This window comes from Parus major, chromosome 1, assembly GCF_001522545.3.
Source record: "Parus major isolate Abel chromosome 1, Parus_major1.1, whole genome shotgun sequence".
Lineage (NCBI taxonomy): Eukaryota > Metazoa > Chordata > Aves > Passeriformes > Paridae > Parus > Parus major.
In genome coordinates this window covers 52,556,250-52,575,178 of record NC_031768.1, presented here as the reverse complement: position 1 = coordinate 52,575,178, position 18,929 = coordinate 52,556,250, and the positions used below count along the sequence as shown (strand labels likewise).

Genomic DNA, 18,929 nt, shown 5'->3' with positions numbered 1-18,929 from the left:
TTCTAAAGTTCACTACAGACTTACTTCATTTATTGTCCTTATCACTCCACTCCTCCCTTTCTGTCTTCACTTGCCTGCTTTCTGTCCCTCTACAACATATTGCTACTGTAGGAGGTATTCACACTGTCTAACTTTAGTCAACTAATTTAGGGCTCTGAATCACCCTCTTTGAGTGCCTACATCTCATAGAATATGACTATATATGGAATAGACATTTTAAACTCAGGTGTTCTAATATGTACTTTTTTCAAACACCCAAATTAGCTTGGTTAATATTCCACTGCATAAAGCAGTGTCTGTCAACAGTAAGCAAATTTATTAAGTGACTGGGTTACAGGTATTTTTGCACTAGCATGGCAAAAAAGTCACTTTCCTTTTTTCTCACCTAGATTTAATGCAGTAAGCACACTATCTGTAGCAAGTATAAAGTATAAAAGAAAAAAAAAATAAAAACAAAAAGATTAAATGCAAATAGTATCTACTCATGGAATTTTCAAAAATATCCATAGAATTTAAAAAGCAAATGCCTGCTCAATAAATTACTGCATTCATCTAAGGAGGCTGCAGCTGTGAGTAAGACAGTACATCAGTCCCACGCCTAACCACATCTTGACCTTTCTTTTGAGACTGTCAACAAAGGTGCCAATTAGAGCAATGATTTAGAGCAACACATTTTGTGTTCTGCTAAACACAACTGTTACCAAGGGGACAAAGATCATGCATTGTGCTTAATACTGGATACCCGATTGGCTCAATACAGATCTTCCACTGACAACCACTTTGGTAAGCCTCAAGATGAGAAGTAGGTAAGTGTACCACCCACATACTTTTCTTTTGATCTCTTGGGACACAGAAAAGCTTATACTGTAAATATCTGAAGGATTTCCTGGTACATTGCTGATTTTGTTTAGCTTATTGTCTCTCACATACAAACTCAGTCATCTAAGAAATTACTAAATTCTTTTTTTATCAGGACAATGTAAAAACTATTTGCTTCCATGTATCACAACCAATATATGGTCATGAATTATGCATCCTAATTCAGCATAATGAGATGCAAGCCAAGTATTCAAACCTAGCTTCTGAAAGCCTCCCCTTAAAACAAGCCATAATAAAAAGGTTAAGCAACATATGAATCAACTATCAAATTATTTATTTAAAAAATGGTAAATGAGATAAGGGGATGAGAGATAGAAACAGATTTTTTTTTCCTGTCTCAATTTCAAAATGAATGAATGCAATTTTGATAAAACTTAGAGAGGCAAGATGCAAACACAATGTATAGTTGAGTATGAAGTGTCCATAGCATAAAGAAAGAAGTGTTATGTACCAAGAGTAGGGAAAAGACTTTGATTCAGTTTAAATATAAGATTAAACTTTATCTTGAAGTTCCACTAGCAGGATACATGTTGATGATCTTTCAAACAATATAATATAAAGATCACAAGTCTATTTTGAGTGTACAAGAAAATGTTTAGCTGACACTGGCATACAAAGAATTACTTTGAAAGAAGTCAGGCATTTCTATATGTGGTTCACTAAACTTAAAAATAAAACAACATATATCTAAAAATTACTATTAATTCATATATATCTAAAGTTCAATCAAAATAAGTGAAAGTAGTTTTACTTAACACAACATTGTTTGTCTATCCTGATCAGATCTGCTTCCCTCACAGCAATTTCTATGAACTGATCATGTAAGGAGAAGCACATGATACAGAAGGACACAAGACATGTCCAAGTAGGTTTTCAGCAGAAGTATTTCAAACTGAATCTTTATTAAGGCATACTGACTGACATTCATGTTAGGCCTACTTACTTGGATTTACCAAATCCTGGGAGGTGGGAAGAACTTACATAACATACTCTACTTTAAATCTCATATAACTCAGTTATGAAAAAAACTTCAAACATTGGGCTAAAATTTACAAGGCAGTTCAGAGATTTTTGCATGCAAACTAGCTATTGCTACATTAAAATTCTTTTACAGTTTAACAAGTTCAATTACAGGATTAACAAGTTTCTTTACCAATTGTCTCTTTTTAAAATAAGTAATATGTATTGGGGGGAGGGGGGGGCGGGGTTTGGTTTTATGGTGAGAAAAGTGTATTGTATAGTAGCAAGCTATGATGTAACTATCATCAACACTTCTGTCTGTACTTTAAATATTTAGTTGCTTTTGAAAACTAGCTCTGGACCAAAAGGAAAAAAAATAAAAAGAAATCCAGTACCATGAAAATACATATAGTTTTTAAGTTATAAAAAGAACCTAATTGAACTCATACATTTTTTTAAAATTTTAAAGAATAAAACAGTATAAACTTTATTGCTTTTCTCTTTGGGGATTCCCTAGTCCCCCTGCCTCTTTCATCTCTAACTTACTATTGCATGAGCAGAACTATGTTTTCCCTGCTTAATGGAATATGAATTGGAACCTAAAAGTTAAAGGCCAATCTGATTTCACTGTTCAAAATCAATGTGATCTGAAATTTAACAAAAAACAGATGAACAAGGAAAAACAAGTTAATGAGTGAAGCTATCACAGCTACCACTGCTTTAAATGACAAGGCAGTTAACTTCTATTGAGTTGCCTGCTAAAGACTTGTCTTTAAAATAAAAATATTATTCATTCAGTAAAATAGGGTTTTTACAAAAATACAGAGATAAATACAACAGGGAAAACTAGAAGTCTAGAGAACATTTTGAAATTTATTTACATTTTTTATATGGTTTTACAATAAATGATCAGTAAGACCTTAAGAATATTGATAGTAAGGAAAATATTATTTCCACTGATTCAGCCCTGGGTTCCATACCAATTGGGAAAATTCAAAACTCTGAGAGTTATGTTTTCAAAAGGCAATCCATTCTATGAATGGATAGCATTCACACACCTGTTGATGTCCATAGGTTCTTAATGATACACTAATATAAGAATACTTAATATGGAAAAAATTATATGGACATCTTCTGCTTAGACAAGATCCAAGTATCTTGTAAAATCTTTCCAAGTATGAAGACAGAAGTTTCTTTTATTAAGATTCAACTAGAAGAACATTTTCTGATCTAACAGATAGATAACATGATGCCTTGTGTGTTACCTGTCAAATACTTGATTTGATAGATTCTCCATTTCCCAAAGTCATATTGGTATGGAAAAAAAAATATTTGAAGTTAATGTAATAATTAATCTATCTGTCCATCTAGCTTTAGTGTTTTCAGCTGTTTTCTTCTGGGAACCATATATAATTCTGCTCTAAGAGATTTGACTGGATGTTTTAAGGATCACGGTTTATCTTACATAGAAAGGTATAATTAAAAGTGTCAGGAAAAAGTCAATGTCTTTGAAAAATAGAGTGCTGTCATAAAACAAAACAAAATAAAACAAAAACCAGTGAAATCCCAAGTGATTTGAGTGTATTCATAAAAAAACAGCTTTCCAACAGTATCTTTGACAAATTTGGATGAAATCTGAGTTCCACTAGTAAAAACAGATTTCCAGTTTTTTTTTACTGATATGATTTTTAACTTTAAGTGCTATTGTAAGAAGTAGAAAAAATTATATATTCATATATTTGTGTCTCTGTGATTGTATACATGTGGAAAATCCAGTAAGGGTAGCAAAAAATTGTCCCTTGATTAACTTCTTGATCAAGTATAGGATAGCTGAGTACCTTCAATATATACATCTGTAGCTATAAACTTCAGGTGAAAAAAAAGGCAAAAATAAAAAAGCTAAATTCAGAAAGGTTACTTTTTGTGCCTCATAATTTTACTAGTTTGTTTAGATGAAAAAAAAATCATAATTATATTATGGTTTATATGAAATTGAAATGTAGAGGTAACAAAAACACCACCCAATCCTACTCCCACTAGTTATGTAAACTTTTATGATTAAAACTTGATGTTTTTCTTGTCACAGATTTCAGGATGAAACTGGACTTCCCAAATAAACAAGTATTTTAGCTAATATCATCCTTAACCATTTATTCCCACTGTGATATTTCATTTACTATCTTGTACATTAAAGTAGTAACCTTTGAAAGCACTCCCCAGAAAGAAGTCATTACTTGGGACTAACAGCATGGAAGGATGTAAAGTATTAAAATATTCTATTTGAAAAATGCAGTGTCTTTTATGGGTTCTGATATCCCACCACACTGGGGAGCATAGGTGGATGCACAGCCTTTTAAGGAAAGTAGAGAACCAAAAAGCCTGTCTGAAAAGGTGAGAATCTGAATATATTCAAGTGAATTCTTATATAGGTTCTAGAGAAAACAGAAAGAAAAAAATCCTGCAAAGAAAGAAGTACAGAATCTTTCCTGCAATGTTGTAGTGATACAGGTTTATTTCAGACAGCATTTTAATACTTATTTATTGATATATTTTATCATGGTGGGTTTACATAAAAATAGTGGGCTACAGGCTTTGTTTAGTGAGTAACAGCTTCCTAGAGATGTTGAAAAGTATTCTGTGACATTCTCCCAAATGAAAAAGCACCATTGAAAAGGCATATATTTATCTCTCAATACTACTCGAATGTACATACATTTCAAGAGATATATTAATCCACAGCAATTGCAAAGCACAGATATTTTGAGTATGAAGCCAGGACCAGGCACAGTATTGTCACTGTTTTCTATATGCATTATTTCCACAAATCTCTGCTGCTAATCATTTAATGTTATTTTCTTAGGTTTGTCTGGCAAACTAAAAGGACTGATATAACTTTTTATTAGGTTGCTGCTTATTTTACAAATCCATTGTGAAAACATTCAGCTTTGAACTATTGTAGTGAGCTCATATTTTTGGTATACTATCTTTCCTCTAAATTAACTGACACACAGTATAGTTTCTGTTCCTATATTTGATACAAAAGTGTTATTAATATGACATTATGTTCACTAATAGGTGTAACTGTACAGTTTATGCTCTATCTCTGTCACTTTCCTATGCTGCACAAGTCCTGTGTTATTTTAGAGCCTTCCAAAATTAAGTGAAGAGCACTGAGTTTTCTTCCTATTCTTCCTTCAAATATGGAACTCTATTTATATTTTTGATTGTGTTGTATTATACTGGTAATTTTTGTGTTGCTATGAATGAACAAAAAGGTCACAGTGGGAAGTTTTACTGTTACTCTTATAATTGTGCATCCTATATTTTATTGTATCAAAGTAGCTTGCTAAAGGAAAAAGAATATATGTAGTATAAATACTCTTATACACAGAGATATATATGTGTGCATATATATATATATATATATATTTATATATGTGTGTGTAATTGGTCCATAGATAGCCATGTCCTCTCATCAGGCACCAGCCCTAGTTATTGAGGGGTTACTAGCATTTTCACAGGCTCATTCACAAATTAAATAGTTGATACCTGTTGTCACCTTTAATTGTTGTCAACCTCTGTTCCACCCAAAATAGTTTGGATTAGGGTTGGCTGGACTACAGTACAGAAAATACTGGATTTGTGTCAGATAAAACTATGAGAATATCACAAGAAGTTCTAGCTGTCCTTAGAGTTCCTTTACCAAACGGGTAGGGTCTGAGCTGCAGGTGTCTGATCGCATTTCCCACCAATATGTTCAGGATCTCTTTTAGTGTCCATTCTGAGTTCAAGGCAGTGGCATGCATCTGTGCAAGATGTTCCAAGCAGTCTGAGGAGACTTCTTTGTGCAAGCAATCTTCTTGGTGAAGAAAGGTGGTGAAGTCTGTAGGCAGTCAGGGTTGATGAAGCATAGACTCTCTCAGGGAGAGGATGGAGAACACTTGAGAGAAAGAGAGAGAGATACCAGGAAATAAGCAGGCCTAGGGGAGGTCAGGACGTATAAAGCCTCAAAATAAGTTTGCCCTTTCCCTTTCCAACAAGAACTTTAGATATTCCAAGTCTTAAAATATCTTGGTTCGTATCACATTGTGAAAGAAAGTTTTGAAAATTAACAGCTGTCTAGACCATACAACTAGTTTGCTTCTTCCTTATTTTCACACAAAGTCTAAGGTGTAAGAAGTAGATTCACACACTCCTGCCTATTTGCACTGATTATATTCCTGGTTTTTAGTATTATCACCAAGAGAATGCTAAGAACTGTTATGTTTAAAGCTTGCTCCCATCTTGATTTTGAATGTGTCTGCCCAACATGATGAATTAATTACTTTTCCATTCTCTGTCCTTAATTTCCATGCTTGTGGTTACAAACAGAATAATTGTCTCTCAAATATTTAGCTTTAATTGTGAAGGCAACTTGGACCTTAACCTTGTTAGAGTAATTGAATAAATGTGGAAAGAACAATGTTCCTCTCAAGAGGCTCAGTCTCCATCTCAGTCAGAAGCTAAGTAATTTTGGGATAGGATGTAAAATGAAACAAAACTTTTCTCAAAGATTAAAAAAACAAAAGCATATATATTGTCAATTTTCACTATAGCAAAAATTCAACAGCAGGTTGCTTCAAGGTACCATAATAGGACCAAGTGTTCAAAATGTATTAATTAATGTTAAAAAAGAAGTGAATTAGCAAATCTAGCTAATTTAGCAAAATTTAGCAAAAAATTTAGCAAAATCTAGAAGAAACAATTAAGCAAAATTTACAAATAACAAGAAAATCCTGTTAACCAAGTCTAAATTTGACAGGGAACCTGAGAGAAAATTGACTCAGGGAGATGGGTGACCATCTTAAAATATGAGAAAATTTATTTAAATGCAAAATAAGGCCTATTGAGAAAGCAAACAATAAAAAATAACATAAACAAAGAAAACAGAACCAAATAAACCAACAACAACCCAAACAAAGAAACAAACAAAACAAAGAAACCTAAACCTGTAACAGATCACTTGTTTTATCAGAGATCTCAATTACTAACACCATCTTAGGAAAAACACCTGGGTCTCACTGCAGACAGCTCAATGAAGAGCCCTGCTTGATGAGCAGCTGCAGTTAAAAAAACACATAAAATTTTCAGATGTACAAGAAATGAGGTGGGGAATAAGAAAGAAAGAAAATATGTCATTATATGAATCAATAATTTTCCCTTCTCTGGAATAGCATGAAGTAGTGGTCACTCCATCACAAAAAGATATATTACTGAATTAGAAGATATTCAGAAAAGAGTGATTGTGATAATTAGGTATATAGACAAGCCTTCACATGAAAAGACTAAAAAAACTGGAATTGTTAACCTTAGGAAAAAAAAAAAATATGAAAAAAAAGGGATATGATGAAAGTATAAAAATGGTAAGTGGCAAAGAGAAAATAGATCAGGAACTTCTGTAGTCCTGCATCTCATAATTCAAGAACAAAAAGACACTAAGTGAAAGTGAAAAGCAGCAGCTCCATATCTGATAAAAGAACATACTTTTTAATGCAGCACATAATTAGATTATGGAATTCAATACCACAGCATGTCACTGATGTCAAGACCTTACCAAGACTCAAAGAAGGATTTGGCACTTACAACTCTTGATATTCTTGGGAATTTTATGCTAACTAACTGTAAAAAGGTTTTGAAAGAGAAGTTATGTGCCATTTTTCATGATTTAAAAGACAATAATTTTAATAAGACTTTGGAGAAAAGTTCCCTCTAAATGGATTTTCCCATCTCTGGCTGTTTGATTTTGTTCTTTGCTTTGCTTGTTATGTTGGCATTTTTGCTTGAGACATCTGGGCAATCTTGGAGGGAGGCTGTGTAATAATGAATCACTATTCTGTTCTAATTACTATTATCCCAGTACTACCCCAGTATCTTAATATCTCCTATAAAATCTTAGGACTCTGGACTTCCCTTTTGCAGAATAATTGTCTTATGCTCCATTGTATTCCACTCCATTCCAGTCAGCCAACTGGATTTGTCACCCATTGTCAATTAGTATAACCATTGCTGTGAGCTATATAGCATTGTGCATGTGTTTGGAGAAGCTGTGAAACTTCTATAGATGCAGAACCAAATACATTTTTGCTGTGACAGCTATACAATTGATTCTGTGTGTCCCAATTGTCTTCCAGCCCTATCTTAACCTCCAGCTATGCTATTGACATCTTGCTTCACATCCTGCAGCTGGAAAACTTATGCAACGTCTCTAAAATGGAGACATAGTAGTTTTAAACTTCCTATTCTCCACAGCTCACTTGCCACATTTTTCTCCTTTGTGCCTGCCCAGAGAGATATTCTTGTTCCCACTTTTGTTCTTATACTATGTATTTTCTAATTCACTAGTTTTTTTCTTCACCTATTTCTTTTCTATATGAGGGTTAAACAATGGTAAGCAAGGTCAGGTAAACAATGACAAGTATAAGCATAAAAGAAATCCTCAGATCAGATCTGTTAAGTGAAAACTGAATGAAAAACAATGTGAGAGATACTTGGTAGAAACAGGATCGCAGATTTTGAACAGCATTCTCAAACAGGTTTTTCTCCCATTGTTATTAATTTCATTACATTCTCCAAGCTGGAGGGGAGGGAGGCAGGAAGGAAACTTTTAAGTACCTACCTATGTAGCCAGAAAAACACCTTCTAAATTCTGTGGGGTTTTGGGGGTAACTACAAAGTAAGTGAAGATATAGGGAGTGGGGGTACAGAGAGAATCTGTGCTTGTAGGGACAGCTGGGGAGCTGTAGGTGCCTTGAAGAGAAGTTGAAGTCAGACATTACAAACTGGACACCACAGAGAGACAGTGAAGATATCAAGGGATGACACCTGAAATTGAGCTAAGATGTGACTAGCTACCACATAGAAGCTTGTGGTATATTTTGTTCTCCTTCTCTTCCCCAACAACTTCCATCATGTAAGGTTTTCAAAATTAAACATGGCAGGTTGCCAGATAATCCCAGCAAAGTTTTCCTTCCCAAAAAAGGCTACATCTTTGAATGTCCCTTCCAACTTAGGCTGTTGTATGGTTCTATGAATTGGCACTGTATATATTAGTACACTGCTTTGGTACTAACTGTTTTCCTAAACTTTCACATGCATGCCTCACTAACCAAACAGTCCTATAATTATTTTCTCTTTTTTCTATTCCAGGATAAAAATATTAAAGTAGAGAAAATACGTAATGTTCCACCTCTCACAAACTGAGCTGGAATATCACACACAATGCTACAAAGCACCACGCAGAGTACATATTTGTGTTGTCCTTGGGACATCCACATTGCACTCACCATATGGTTTAGATATGCCTGATGGTTTACACTTGGTCTGCAAGACTGGTTTTAGGCTGAGTTCAATCCGCAGGACACGTACTGAGGACATTCAGACATAAATATGCAATTGTAGTACAACATTAAATAGCAAAAGAGGAGGAGCTGGTTAGCAATGTTAAGGAATTTAATTTTAAAAGCCTAGAAGGAATGGATCTTATATTATGTGGGATAATAAAAAGCATGAATACTGCTAGTCTCACAGGAATATGAGAGATTTTTCCAATCTATGAGTATTTACAAACACAATCTCTGAATAATTAGTATGTTTACTGTTCTTCACCTTTTAAATTTTTAAGACTTAATTCCCATTTAATACAATTCCTCAGTCAAGAAACAAGGAAATATCTTTCATTTGAAAGACACCTACTAGTAAAATAGTGCATTGTATTTTTTCTTTTCAAGTACTACTTAAATGAAAAAAAAATACCCAAATGATGCACAAGCACTGTATTTTCAGCCATATATTTTGGCCATTTTTTAAAATAAAAGTCACCTAGTTTTAACTTATCTTTCTTCTTGAAAATTCATATTGTGAAAAGAAGTAGGAGACCATCTGATTACAAAGAGCAGATTTACCTAAATGTTCACCTAGATGTTTAGACTAGACTTTTCAAGTCTGCCAGCCTTCCTGTTCTAAATATTGTCACCAGTTAAAAAGCATGGCCTGAAGTCAAGAAACATTTTCATATGAAAATTGATACAATTATTGAAAACTATTCTAACTAATATGCTTTCCCCTTCTTAGCAAAGAAAAATAAATGTCACCCATCTATTAAAACAAAAGATAAAATATTTCATTATGGTTATGGGAAATTAGATTTCATGTATTACCTCATTCATGTTACACAAATACATCCTATCTTTCTGTTTTGCATAGTGAAACTAAACAACATATTGTACTTTTCTTTCCTACATCTCATATGAGGTCTGTGTTCTTTCGTTATGAATTGCATCTCGTGTAGACCAATACACTTCTACACAATCTTCTTATCTTGAAAATTTAAGTTGATTAGATAGAAATGTGTATGGAATTAAACATGAATGTGATATATTTCAGCATTTTAGTTAATGAAAGAGTGTTTTGTTTTGTGTCACTGTAGGGCACATGGCTTTGTTTGGTGCCACTGTATTATGAGCTTTGGAAGAAGTACCAGTGAATACCATTCCATTTGCTTCCATTATGGTAAATGTCTTTTAAAAACAAAAGAGAATGTGTGCCTGTTTTAAAATACAAAAAGCAATGTGCAGAATGTTATAGGACCCCATTCAGCATTTCTAAAGAGTTAACCTTCTAAACTTGGAATTTCACTTACCCAATTACAAGTAAGGTTTCAGAAGGTGAAACTAAGAGAGCCTCTTAAAACAAAGGCATACTGAGTTTTATACTCTCCAGTCTATTACTACTTATGTCTTGCATCTATATAACATAGAAAATCATATTCAGTCCCATGCAGAAATCACACACTTGCTTGTAGCTTTCTCTACACATTATTTGGAATTTGGCATACACAACACTATCTTCAATCCAAAAGCGATTTTTTTTCCCCTTCAGTGCAGAGACTGAGCTATGCTTAATAGTTCTGAATTGGTTTTCCTAAGGCTGAGAAGCTCCTTTTTTTTCTCAAATACTTCAATCAGGAATGGTGTGGTTTGAAGACAGCAATGACAATGTACAGCTTTTTTATTTTGTAGTTTTCATCAGGACATAAACCATATTTCCATGAAAATAGTTAAACAATCAGAAAAGCTTAAACATACCTAATATTAAGGCTAAACATAACTAATACCTAAGTATAATTATAAATGTAACATGCACTTAACATGATATGATATAGTTTATGCATCTATGCTTTAAAAAAAAAATCCTAAAATAAACCACAGGGTCCCAACAATAGCAAAGACAATAACAAATTTTCTGCTTCTATTGTTGTAGCATAAATTTATCTCTGGGTATTACTGCATAGAATCTAAGCTGTTACTATTCCCTTTGTCCACATTAAAATTTTCCAGTATTAAAATATAGGTAATGTCATTAATATAATGTTTGTAACAGATTCCACAAAAACACTCACATATCAAAATCAGACTCTATCTAGGATTCTAAAAAGATTGAGGGTCCAGATGTGTAACCCTTATCCATATATTATATATAAAATATTATATATAATCCCATAATATATTCACTACTTACATATAAGTAAGTAATTACTTAAGTAAGGTGTTTGTAGGATGAGGCCTGAAACTGTTGATTTTATTCTTAGCCAGTAGTTTGTGCATGTATAGCTTTCTACTTTTTTAAGGTTTTTTCTATTTTTTTAATAATTTTAAATTTAAATTTTTAAGTCCTCTTACATTTATTCAGGAAAGTCAGCTTTGGAAATTTTTACATTTATAAGAGGAAGTTCTAAGTTTATATGTGGCATTACAGAGTGGTCATCTTATGCTATGCAGAGGACAATTACTACATAAAATATTTTTTTGTTCCCCTGAGATAAAATTTGCTAGTAAGAGGAATTATGAAAATGCAAAGAAATCTCTGAGCCAATAAAACTTTGATTAAACCACTGTGGAGATAGACATTCTGGATCATTCTTTTCCTTACTTCATTAAATTCAGTGGATTTTCAGTTCATGGTAACCAGAGTTCTCTCTTGAACTGTTCTTTTTATTTCCCTTCTAATCTTCAAAACTCTCAGTGTTCAGACATAAGATTTTTTTTTTCCAGCCCATTCATTTCTTCCAAAAGATCTCAAAGTACAAAGCAGACAATTATTTATCCAGAGATGGATGGAAGTGGACACTGTTGTCACAGTTTTAGTAGGTTTGCAGTCCATACCAAGTTGGGTGGGAGTGTTGCCTGCTGGAGGGTAGGAAGGCTCAGCTGCGGGATCTGGAAAGGCTGGGTCAATGAGCTTAGGTGAATTGCATGAGGTTAAATGTGGCAAAGGGATGGGTTTTGTACTTGGGTCATAATCTCATTCAGCCCTACTGTTTTGGGGATGGATGGCTGGAGAGCTGCCCAGCAGAAAAGGATGTGGAGTGCTGTTTGACAGCCAGCTGTGCATGATCCAGCATGTGCCCAGGTATCTAAGAGGGCCAATAGCATCCAGGCCTGTATCAGCAACAGTGCAGCCAGCAGGACCAGGGCAGTGGCTGTCGTCCAGTACTCGGCACTGGTGAGGCCACACCTCAAATCATGTGTGCATTTTTGGGCCTCTCACTACAAAGACATTGAGATGCTGGAAGGTGTCCAGAGAAGGGCAAAGTATCTGGCAAAGAGTCTGGAGCCCAAGTCTTACAAGGAGCAACTGAGGATACCAAGTTTGTTTAGCCTGGTAGAAAGGAAGTTCAGGGGTGACCTTATCACTCTCTACAAGTACTTGAGAGGATGTCGTAGCCAGGTGGGGCATGTTCTCTTCTCCCAGGTAAAAAGAGAGGGGAAGAGAAAATGGCCTCAAATTGTGCTGAGGAAGGTTTAGACTGGATATCAGGAAAATATCTCAGTGAAAGGGTTGTCAAGCATTTAAGCAGGGTGTCCAGGGAAGTTGTTGAGTCACCATTCCTGGAGGTATTTAAGACATGCAGTTGTGGTACTTACAGATATGGCTTAGTGATGTACTTGGCAGTGCTGGGACAACAGTTAGACTCAATGATCTTAAAGGATCTTTCACACAATAAATGATTGTGATTCTATACAGTTCTGATAGGAGATGAAGGAATAGAGAGTCCTAAACATGTTAGAGTGTATTTTTTTTTCAACGTCTGGAAGGAAGGTATACTTGGGTTATAGATATTCTGTCTTCCACTCAAGCTCTAAAAGAACTGAGACTCAGAATAATGTATTCCTAAGTATTCCAAGAAAATTAATCTGTTGGAATTGTAGCTATTTTTGTAAAATTACATAATTCTGATTAGTTATTAAGTTCTGCAATTCCCAAGTGATAACACAGGCTGCAATTGCCACACAGTAAGTCAAAAGCCAAAGGATAAGCTCTCTGGAATAAATGAGATGATGGCTCAAGACCTGAGAGCTGGCATTTGGCCAAATTGAAGATTTGTATAGGACAAACAGGGCTGAGAAATAATCAACAGTGGACAATGTTTGACAGAGATAATAAAAAGACGTTTTGGATCTTGTCAACTTTAACATTATGTCACACTATCCTTAATTACTATGGCCAAATTAGAAGTAGTATCTCTTACTAAATTGCTCATGCCAACCAAATTTCCATACAGTTAACTCCAAAATAATGAATAGCCAACAGGACAACCTTTATTCATAACTTTGTACACTTTTAATAATTTTTATGAAACAGTGGTTAGGATTATGACTCTTGGCCTTAACAGAAGTCAGTAGCAAGTTCCAAAAGAAAATTAGCATTTAGCTGATTTGTTATTTTGTATGCTGCTTCTCTACCAATGTATTCTAATGTCTTGAGCAATTCACATATTTAGTTTTCATTCAAGTGACGTATTTGAAGTGATATGTTGGTCCCAGCATTCTGCAAATTATCTATAGCTGTTCCAAGTTACCCCTCACATGATGTAATGGGCAGTATTTTGGTTTTGCAACAGCTGTTGGTCTATTTAGACTATATCTAGAGATTCTCTGAAAAACATGTGGCTTTATAAAGGAATCAGTGAGGCACCTGTAACAACTCCTAAATACAACAGTGTAACACTTTTACAATAGAACTGCCATCGTTCATTCTGTGGGGTTTTTTTAATATATTCACCAACTTCTGATTTGGAAAATATTGGTTTTTTTTGTACTGGGATTTTAAATTTAGCCTATTGCTGAAGAGAAATTAACCAGAACAACGTCACAAAAATCTGAAGTAGACAGAACAAATCTCTGAGTGAAAGTATAGAAAGGCTAATGAAATGCATACATCAGAGAAAGCAGCATGCAAAAAGGCAAAAAAAACCCCGAAAGATCTACAAGGAACAATTTTAAGGAATAGAATTACAATTCAGGCATTGTTTGGGAAGGCCATTATTTACTATTTTTAAGAGCAGATTAACCATGCCCAAATTTCTATGACAATATATTAAACATCCCCCAAGTGACACCATATATACTCAACCTATTATTCTCAAGGTGCTCTGCTGCCCACAAAGAAAGTAAAAGCATCTTAATAAATGAAGTACAAAATCATATTTCACTTTGAGAAGACTTTCCTACTACTTTACTCTCAACGTAGAATTTTACTCAACGCAGAAGTTGGAGGTCCCTTCAAGTAGGAGCCATTTCCTCTGTGCTTGTAGAACAAAGGGCACCATTGGAAACAGGAGCAAGAGCTCTCCCTCTGCCCCTCCTCATTCAACAGGAACTTTGTACTGTGTAACCTTCCACAGGGTAGAGGAAAGTATTCACAAGAGCCAATCCTCTCAGCTTGAGCATGTAAAACTTATTGTTACTATGACAGAAATCTCATTTTCAAAGCATACTCTCTTGCAGAATATACAAGGTTTAAATGCAGATGCAGTCAAAATCTCATTAATGACTCACATCAAGAGCTGCCATTGATCATTAAAACATAAATGCAGTGACTTCTAAATCTTAAAATGACACAGCAGCTGTGCATTTTGGGAAATAGAGGAACTGTGACTATAATGTAACAATCCATGAATATTTTCTTCCTGCTGTCTAGGCATTGCTGAGATTTTCTAGGTAATATGAAAAGAACAACACAGCCTTTATATGACATTTTCAAACTATCTGTTAAAAAAAGAGAAAAATAGTCCGTGTTTTTCTTGATGTCTATCATGCTCTGCTTTCTTGACGTGTGTGGGGTTTGCTTTCATTCTGCAAAGTGTTGCTCTAAAAAAAACACTTTAAAAGCTTCTTCCTTTATTTTTAAAACAAAGGATTTTGTGAATGTCATTCTAAACATTCTCTAAAGGAGCATATCTTACTGGAATACAAAGTTTGAAATATGATGGCAGTTTTACATAAATGAACATAAATAACCACTTGCTAGTAATGGATTAGAATGCAAACTGGGCACCAGCTGCAGGTAATGGCCACTAGTGGGACTCACTGTCTTCATTACTTATCATCACAAAAAATATTATCTGGAAATTAAATATATGAAGTTGAATGAAAGAAAAACCTAAACAATAATGTAACAGAATAGAAATCCGGTAGTCATCATCTGAGATTCCTACTATTCATAAACAAGAAACTAATCTCTATTTCCAATTTATATTTAAATCCTATGTATTTAATGGGAATTGAGAATGATTCCAACAAAGAGTCCCATCCCATAAAAAAAAAAAAAGAAGAAACACAGCCACAGAAAACAAAAATCTCATGGTTAGAAATAATTTCTTTCTAAATTTTACTCATAAACCCACAATTTGGAACAGGTGTTTATGCAATCTTTTCAATTTCATGTGACATGCAATATGTAATCTGATTGAAACAAAATAATTACCAATCAAATAATTGTCAAGTACCTAAAATGACTCTATATTGCAAATGAGTTCTTTGGGAAGTCAATGAGAATTACCAAGTGACAACCCAAAATGTCTGTGGCAAAGAAAGTGCAACTGGAGTTTTGCACAGCAGTAAAATAGTAGCTGTCTAGGTGGGCAGAATTTAGAGGGAAGTTAAGCACTTCCAAATCAAAAAAATGGGAGCGTGTGGTGGGTTGACACTGTCTGGACACCAGGTGTCCACAAAAACTGCTCTATCACTACCCTCTTCATCTGGACAGTGAAAGAAAATATAATGAAAAGCTCAAGGGTCAAGATAAGGACAGCAAGAGATCACTCAGCAAGTACTGTCACAGGCAGAACAGACTGGAGCTGGTGAAATGAATCGAATTCATTGCCAATCAAATGAGAATTGGATAATGAGAAGTAAACCCAAATCTTAATGACATCTTCCTTCCAACCTCTCTCTTTCCTAGACTTTATACCCCAATCTCTACCTCCTCCTTCCTCCACCACAGGGACCAAGGAATGGGGGCTGTGGTCAGTGCTTCCCCCTCAGGGGAAGAGCACCTCCCACTCTTCCCCTGCTCCAGCATGGCTCCCTCCCACAAGAGACAGTCCTCCATGAAATTCTCCTGTGGGAGTCATTCCCACAGGATGCAGTTCCTCTGCACCTGCTCCAGCACAGGTCATTTCCACAGGAGGAAATCCTTCAGAAGAGTTTGCCAGTGTGTGATCCCCATGGGACTGGTCACAAGTCCTGCAAGAAAATCTGCTCCAGCCTGAGCTCCTGTCTCTCCACGGGCCCACAGGTCATGCCAAGAGCCTGTCCCAGCACAGGGTCACAGCTTCCTTTGGGCATCCACCTGCTCTGGCATTGGGTTCTCCATGGGCTGCAGGGGCACAACTCCCTCAATATGGTCTGCATCACAGACTGCAACATTAACTTTTTTACCCTTCTTAAAAATGTTATCACAGAGGTGTTGCCACCATCACTTATGTGTTTGGCCTTTAATCACCAGTGAGTCCATTCAGGAGCTGGCTGGCATTCGCTCCATTGGACATAGGGAAAGTTTCTGGCAGCTTTTCACTGAAGCCACCTCCACTATCAAAACCTTGCCACACAAGCCCAATACAATACATCCTCTCACAAGTGTCAGACATCCACCTTAGAAAGTTCACCAACTCACCTGCCAGATGTGTTGAAATGTCATTTTAAGGAATAATCTAAGCTAAACTCCCTCCAGCCCAAGTCCCAGTCTCTACAATAGGTATCTCTCTTAATAAACTCCTGGTTTGTATTTTTTTTTTTGTACACTTTACACTTCACACTTCAAGACTGTAAATTTTACCATATTTTGGTGTTGTTCTGTGTTAAAGAAAGACAGGAGCAAATCAGGCCTCAAAAGCTTCATAAACTCCCTGCAATGTAATTGCCTCTATCTGGTTTTAAATGAAAAGCAACACACAAAGTGTGTGACCATGGTGAGGGGGAAAAATCTTTGGAAAGAGCAAATAAGTGTAAATTCATGAACAGTACTTATCTAGGCACTACAAATTAGAAATCCCTCCCTCTTCTATTTACCTCAGACTGAATCACAGTTATTATTTCAATATATTTCCAAGAACAAGTAGTGTGTGTACGCTTGAGGGCTCTGTACCGGAAGACTAAGGAAAAACCAACAAGCTGCAGATTTATGATGCATGAATGAAGCAAATGTTTGTCACATGGCTGAAAAAGCCTCTCATCTCTTACTGCTAGACATGTTTAGCTATTATTCAGTATTTATCCTTTCTCTCATAATCCAGAAAAACAGGAAGATCCTTGAACATCCTCTCAATTTCCTCTTGACTTGTAGGTCTTTACATACCTATCAACAAGCTGCAGCCTCAGGAAGCTTTCTGTCTCTGTACACCAAGGAATATTGGCATTACTAGCAGAGTAATTCTGTTTCAGGCAGTTGGCTTAACCGTCTTCATTGCAAACAAATTGCTTAATGGCTTTGGGTAGAAAACACAGAGGGAGCTGTGCCAACTGATCGAGAAATAACTGAGTAGGTACGGCTTGTGATCATATTTATTGGCATTGCTTTTAAAACCTCTTCTGAATCATCACTTGCACCATCATCTAAGTCTGATCTCTTTTGTTCAGCAACTCAATGTTCTTACCTGTTTATTCTAAAACCAAAAAGAAATCAAAAGTCAGGACTCCATCCAAAAGCTTGAGAGTCAATAAAGATGCGTAGGAAGAGATTCCTTACCTTCATTAATAACATAGTTGAAAGACGCAAAGTTCTCTAAAAGTAGAGGAAGGCAGGGAACAGTTCATCTATCAAGAACATAAATACATAAAATAACAAAATCTGGCAGCACACACAGGCACCACAAGACCAAATCCCTTCGGGCTAAAGTGCTTTAAGTATTTCTATAAAGTAACAGAGATTGGACAGGAGCTCAGGCAAACCTCTCTGTATCTGGCAAGTGCTGAATGAATATGCATGAAATTTATAACAAAATTATGCATTAAATATTATGTAAGAAAAAATCATGTCTTTGAAGCATGGCACAAGTACAACAGTCCACCTAGTTTTTCATATACCGCAACAATTAATGACATTGTACATATTTTATCTTGAACATCTTGCCATTGGTGAAGAACTTACTTGCTTTTTCTGTTAGGAGAAACAAAGAAATCATAGAAAATTTCCTTCTCATATTCTTGTTTACTTATGGTAAATATCAGGTCACCTGACTTTGTCTTAAAATTGGACAAAAAATACAGCTTTCACAATCAGAAATAAAACACTGACAGTAATAAAAGCCCAGTCCCAGAACACAACAAAACCTTGGTGATTTTTTTTGTATTTTGTATATATTGTTGGTGAATTTTTTTGGCACCTTCACAACTGAAAGGCCATGACAACTGCTTCTGCGTTTAGCCACTCACCTTCACAGCTGCAGCCAATAAATCCATTTGCCTCTGAATTTATATTTTAGAAATAGGTTTTATTTCTTCAGGTGGGTAGGTATGACTTCTGCCATGCAGCCAAACACTTCGTATCACAGTTTCTACTGTTTCCAGCAGTGGCTACATAAAAAAGTGTTTAATTGCTTCTTCTGTACAGCCTGAAGGAAGTATGGTGAGCCAGCCTAGTGACCGATTTAACTAGGTCTGTGAACAAACTTAGAGATCAAGGTCAAATAAATTAATTTAACCATGTTTAATAGACCAGTCAGTTCCACTGTCAAGGTCTTCCCCTACCTAACACTTTTTTTTTTTTTTTTT

The 18,929-nt window shown here is 35.3% G+C and overlaps 1 protein-coding gene across 6 annotated transcripts in view; it reads right to left on the bottom strand.

Moving 5' to 3' along the window:
• Positions 1-18,929, bottom strand: part of PCDH9 (protocadherin 9) — a 665,972-nt gene that overhangs the window by 481,339 nt on the left and 165,704 nt on the right. Inside the window, exon 2 of one of the 6 annotated variants that reach the window (XM_015627524.3) lies at positions 4,493-5,779. The exons of the other annotated variants lie outside the window; for them this stretch is intronic. Within the exon in view, the coding sequence (XP_015483010.1) occupies positions 5,759-5,779 (21 nt within the window). The 3' untranslated portion in view covers positions 4,493-5,758. Of the gene's footprint in view, positions 1-4,492; positions 5,780-18,929 lie in introns of those variants that run through there. 6 annotated transcript variants of the gene reach the window in all.